Source organism: Pleurodeles waltl, chromosome 1_1 (genome assembly GCF_031143425.1).
Source record: "Pleurodeles waltl isolate 20211129_DDA chromosome 1_1, aPleWal1.hap1.20221129, whole genome shotgun sequence".
Taxonomy (NCBI): Eukaryota; Metazoa; Chordata; class Amphibia; order Caudata; family Salamandridae; genus Pleurodeles; species Pleurodeles waltl.
The window spans coordinates 110,779,134-110,785,133 of NC_090436.1; the positions used below are offsets into that span (position 1 = coordinate 110,779,134).

General features: G+C 43.0%; 1 protein-coding gene across 1 annotated transcript in view; it reads left to right on the top strand.

Moving 5' to 3' along the window:
• Window positions 1-5,610, top strand: part of PIK3C3 (phosphatidylinositol 3-kinase catalytic subunit type 3) — a 699,052-nt gene extending 693,442 nt beyond the window's left edge. The window contains exon 25 of the mRNA XM_069218786.1: window positions 3,733-5,610. Within this exon, the coding sequence (XP_069074887.1) occupies window positions 3,733-3,747 (15 nt within the window). The 3' untranslated portion in view covers window positions 3,748-5,610. The remainder of the gene's footprint in view (window positions 1-3,732) is intronic.
• Window positions 5,611-6,000: the final 390 nt, after the last annotated feature.

Sequence of the window (6,000 nt, forward strand, 5' to 3'; positions counted from 1 at the left end):
TTTTGACTCCTATTCTGGGGAAATAGGTGGGAATGCGTTGGGTTTTCAGGCAGCTTCTGGACTCTTGCACTACCAGGCTCTCCAGTTGGGATGCCGGAGTACGAAATCAGAATACAATGGAACAGGCCTATGTCGCCTTCCCACCTGTCTATTCACTGGGGAGCTACATCCTGGCTTTGCCTAGGTGCCAGTCAGTACTTCAGTTAAAGCCTCATTGAAAAGCAGTAGAGGTGCTTGACTAGTTTGTCCAGAGAAGATTGTCTTAACTTCTGTCATTGATAGAGTGAGGTCTAGCACTTCCTACACCTTCATAATAACTGTTGTGAAGGAGGCGGAGTCCTCTGTTGCCATGGCTGATTTTGGGAAGAAAGACCAATATCTGGTGAGGTCTCTAAGCCACTGGCCTCCTGTAGATCATCAAAGAGGTTGTGATCATCAAAAGAGTCATCAGTTTTGGCCTTAATAGCATCATAATTATGATAAAAGTAATTTTCTTGGTCCAACCAGGCATACTGGTGTGGTTTCAATTGTGTTTCTGAGTCTAACAAAACTATTGGCTCTATTAATAGTTCAGACTGACAGCGCTGGTTGTTGGCATGCAATGTTGCTCCTGGGGCCAGAGTCTGTTGTACCAAGCTCGATGAGGGAACTGGCCTCCAATCGAGACCGGGGACAGACTGTCGGCGGGAACCCAACTATAGGCAACCTCTGTTTCTTGGGGCCTGAAGGCACACCAGAGGGATCCAGTGAGGCACCGAAGATGGTTTGTAGTGCATGCATCAGCTTGAGGAGCTACTGAGACATCCTCTATTGCCCTAGGAGATTAAAGCACATCAGAATTGATGCTGGAGTCAGTTCTAAATTGGTGGAACCATTTCTCTGCCTTGAGGTGTCCGGGAGACATGCAACTCTTAGTGGTGGAAGAGACGGGATGACTGACTTTTTTGACCTACCCAAACTTTGTCACTTCAATGATGAGTGATTTTGGGAGCTATAGCACATCCTCACCCTCAGTTTTGACTGGGACCGTTTCTTTTATGACTTGCGGAGTTTGGTGACAGTAAGTTTAGCTTTGCAGATGGCCTTGCAGTTCATCTATGCGCATCACCCGCATGACGCAGATTCATGTTTAGATCCAAGACACCACAGACAGACCTGTAGCTTTAGAGGGAGGCATGTCTGCACACTGATAAGTTTTGATGAAAAATTCTGTTAGAAATGACAGAATTTGAGGAGCTTTGTATCTGCATCGGAGGGCGCGGAAAGAAAGGAACAGACATTAGCGCATGGAGTTGGTACAGATATCAGGGCCCTGATACCACATCCAGGTCGAGACGTATTAAACATAGTGCCACCTATCATCTCATGAGGGAATTGCTGTCAGAAAGTCTACGTATCCAGTCTGGTGCCTAGGGAAATTCATAAGGTGAGGAATCTGCGGTTAGAAGTCTATCAGGAATGAAGAACATAGTATAGCTGTTTGTGCTGAGCAGTCCAATTTACTATTGAAGATGAACATGGAATTATGGACAGACATTATTTGTCGTGTTCTAAAGAAGCAGGCCATATTGAGGGTGAGTGTCCCAAACATTTGCATCCATATCAAGGGGTAGCGTCCCCAAATAAATACTTCTGTCTTGATTACATTTTGTGTAAGGCAGTTCCCTTTCTATTGTCCAGCTGTTAATGACATGCAGTTATTAAAGTTAGTTCGTGCCAACAGGGTTTTGTCACCCATTCTGATACTGTGTCGTCCTCCAGCTCATCACATGCAAGCTGAAAGATATAATGAGATGAGCCAATGATGCCACATACATTTCAAATAAGATTGCATTTAAGATGGAACTCTGAAGGACTTCACTCTCCAAGTAGGAATTTATAGATGTTTTTCAAGGCATCTAGACTGGCAGGCCAGGGCTCTGAAGATGTTATTTTAGCCTGTCCGGGACTAAATCTGTCGCTCCTTTCTCACTGAGCAGAGAATTTAATATAGTGTGAGAGTCAGTGTCAAAGGCCGCGGACGGTTGCAGGAAAATTATTACAGCCACTTTCGTGCCATGATAGGCTGCAAATCGTGACTGAAAACTATCTATTGTTATCCTTGATAATAAATAGCAAAAGCTGGTTGCTGACACTCTTCTCTGCACTTTGGACATGAATGGTAATAAGAATATTGGTCGCAAATTAATGAGTACTCAAGGATCTGCCTAAGGCTTGTCATGGCTTTGATATGAATATAACAATTAAACAATAATGTAATAAAAAAAATATATAAAGTTATCCATGCCAAAATGCCTATACATTTAGGACAAGCAACAGTCAACATTTTAGGAAGGTGATTTCAACAATAAAAGCAAAACATCAAAATAATAAACATAGGTTTACTTAAAGTAAGATCAACAATAGTTGTTAAGCATATTTTTAAATGAAATATTTATATTTCGTTTGTTTATTTTTTTTCGCAGAAGAAACCTCTTTTGAGATACCATTTTGCATGAACAAGAACATACTTGAAAGAAAACTTGTAATTTACATAGTTATCTCGATCAAGTTTCAAGTAAGCATTTTGTTGCAATGCAGAGTGTGGTAAGCATGCATTGCATTGGGCTCACACCAGGGGAGGCAGTATGGGTCACCAAACAACTGGTAAACCAAAGAGCCAATAGCATGGTGTGAGAGGGGTTTGCTTCCTGAAGCCTACTTTGTGTATATTTTAACGAAGATTAGTGTCTAAAGATTTGGCCAGACCTAACAAGGCAGGGTGGAACAACTGTTGTGGACTTTCCAAGAACAAGTAAGGCAGCCTATGGGGGTCATTCTGACCCTGGCGGCCGGTGGCCGCCAGGGCCACCGACCACGGGAGCACCGCCAACAGGCTGGCGGTGCTCCAACGAGCATTCTGACCGCGGCGGTTCAGCCGCGGTCAGAAGCGGAAAGTCAGCGGTCTCCCGCTGACTTTCCGCTGCTCGTTTGAATCCTCCATGGCTGCGGAGCGCGCTCCGCAGCCATGAGGATTCTGACCCCCCCTACCGCCATCCTGTTCATGGCGGGAAAGCCGCCATGAACAGGATGGCGGTAGGGGGGGTCGCGGGGCCCCTGGGGGCCCCTGCCGTGCCCATGCCAATGGCATGGGCACGGCAGGGGCCCCCGTAAGAGGGCCCCGCAAAGTATTTCAGTGTCTGCCTTGCAGACACTGAAATACGCGACGGGTGCCACTGCACCCGTCGCACCTTCCCACTCCGCCGGCTCGATTACGAGCCGGCATCCTCGTGGGAAGGGAGTTTTTCCCTGGGCTGGCGGGCGGTCTTTTGGAGACCGCCCGCCAGCCCAGGGAAAAACTCATAATACCCTCCGCGGTCTTCTGACCGCGGAGCGGTATAATGGGGGCGGAATTCTGGCGGGCGGCCTCCGCCACCCGCCAGAATCAGAATCACCCCCTATGTGTTGTAGCCAATATAGTTGAAAAAAATGTTCCTTGTAATTTATTATCTAACTTTTATTTTCAAAACCTTTTGGCCAAGTTCAACCTGCATGCTTGCTTAGTGCAGCGTTGGGTGTGTTGGTTCAGTTATTCTTTTGATTGCCATTCAATGTGACCCTTTCTTTCACATTAAACATGCACTGTTTACTAAACACATTTGAGATCACAGTTTTGATCTGTCTGTTACAATTACAATCGTTCAAGTATGCATTCACACAGATATGACAGTGTACTTGATTTTCTTTCCATAGTATTGGCGAAGATAAATGCTTGAACTTCATTTTCATCGCTCGTAAATGGACCATGAAGAGGAGCCCCAGAGCAAGGCGCCGATTTCAGAAAGACACATGGTTCTTGCGTCATCAGGAAGAGCCATCTTGGGCAGGAGAATGGAATATATTCGTTATCTTTAACGAAGTGTGTTATGTCGCTTCAGTGGAACTCTGGGATAGGTTCAATTGAAGTGTCTTGTTCTGCAAAGTCACTTTCAAATATTGAAATTTGTTGTGAAGGCAAATGGGTAAATTCAATTTGCTGAGGAAATTGTCCAGATGAGGGGAGTAATTCTGATGTATGAGATTAGATTTTACTACCCCATAGCACTTGGAGCTCTTGTGTCTTCTTTTGTTTTCTGTTGTTCTGACCCACTGTACTTTAATCTCGACAGTGCAGAACACATATAAGATCTCGTACGATAGTCGGTGTGTCTCCAAGAATTCCACAAGAAATAACTCATTGGGCCTGATTTACAGTTTGGTGGAGAGGAATACTCCATCACAAATGTGACAGACATCCCGTCCACTGTATTATGATCCCATTATTGCTTACAGAGTAAACCGTCCGCCAAGTCTAAATCAGGCCCATAGTATTGCAAAGAAAAAGCGTGCATGTTAATGTCAACTCCCGAATGAATGTTTAATAGTTTGGGACAACATACTAGGCACCAACAGATATCTCGACTCATTTCTACTGGCAGCATCATTTGGAATGTTTTAGCAACCTTCCAAGCATTGCATTTAAAAGGTCACCTTTTGCACAAACACATTTCCAGGAGGAAGTCATTAAAGTATACAGAAAATGTTCTGATTATATTGCACTAGATTCTTAAACAAGGTCTCAACCAAAAGACATTCTAAAACAAGCCCTATTGTACAGTGTGGGTAAAATAATTTGAAAGTAGGACCCACAATTTGTGCACTTGTGTGTGTGTACTCAATGCAAGTTTTACAAATAAATTCCTGAGTCTCATGCATCTGCTGCTTGGTTTCTCATATAGCTTCCTCTAGTAATGCGTACGTGCTATGTTGAAAATATGGAGTATATTATTGGAACCTGTGCATGGCACAAATCGTTTCTTTTTCAGAAAAACTCTACTTCTATTGCCCAAACAGACTTTGGCTATTTGAAACCAAAGTAGGTATTTGGCATCAAAACTACCTATGTGGGCCCAGACAGTAAGAAAATCTGCCAGCATCATAACATGCTACGAAGATCTCATACTTCAATGCCATGCACTCCATTCACTTTTTTTCTGTGAGTGGTTATGTCTTATTTCAGTGGTGGATGTGAATAACTCTTTATGCGCCTTAAAGCATTTATGCGCCTATCTTTGTCGTGCTAGGCTTAAGTGTGACATATTCACAAAGTAAGACAATTTAAGATGGGGCTGTTTGACCTTTCAGTGCCACATTGTCTTGCTAAATATGCCCGATTATTTTTATTTACACTAAAGGCCATTTACATGGCACAAACTGTATCCATACAAGTTGAAGCAAAATTACTATTTCCAAAGCTGTAAGAAGTCCTTTGGTGGCTCTGCAAATTAAAATAGTTACTTTGAATATTTGGTTAAAATATCAATTTAGTAAATGCGGGAATGTATTGTGCACTTGTAAATGACCGAGTAAGAATATTTATATAAAGCCCTAGATCATAATCAGCCAGCGAAAAAGATTGCAAACAATAATGTGCGATGAAATCAGCTCAACTGCGCTGCTAATGGATAACTTACACTAACACAGATCATAACCAGAATTGGCAGCTGTAAATTTAAAACCACAGCTGTAGAGAGCCTTTTCAAATGGTTATCTTAGTAATGACATCAAAATAAATTCTAGTTTAAAACAGTGTGTTGGTGTTCCGTGCTCTTTGGTACCACAGCAATGGTGTATGTTTATGGAGTTCATTGCTCTTAAAGTTGTGATTGTGGATTGAGTGAATAACGTGCTATCATTCATATGGTTAGATAAAATTCCAGAACTGGGTTCGTCAGAACTGTTTAATTTAGGTGACAGAAAGAGAACTTGTATAGATGAAGGCAAGATAGTATAGCCGAATTACAAATATAAATTGGCAGTGTTTCTTTGAAATCTTTTACATAGCTAAATACATAGTTGCTACTTTTGCCGCCTCAACTCCTTGGAGGTCTGCTCAGTTCTACCCCTGACTCGACTCGGAAGAGGGCTGCTTTTCCAAAGGCAGCCATACTCCTGCATGCACCACATCCAGATTGGCTGTGC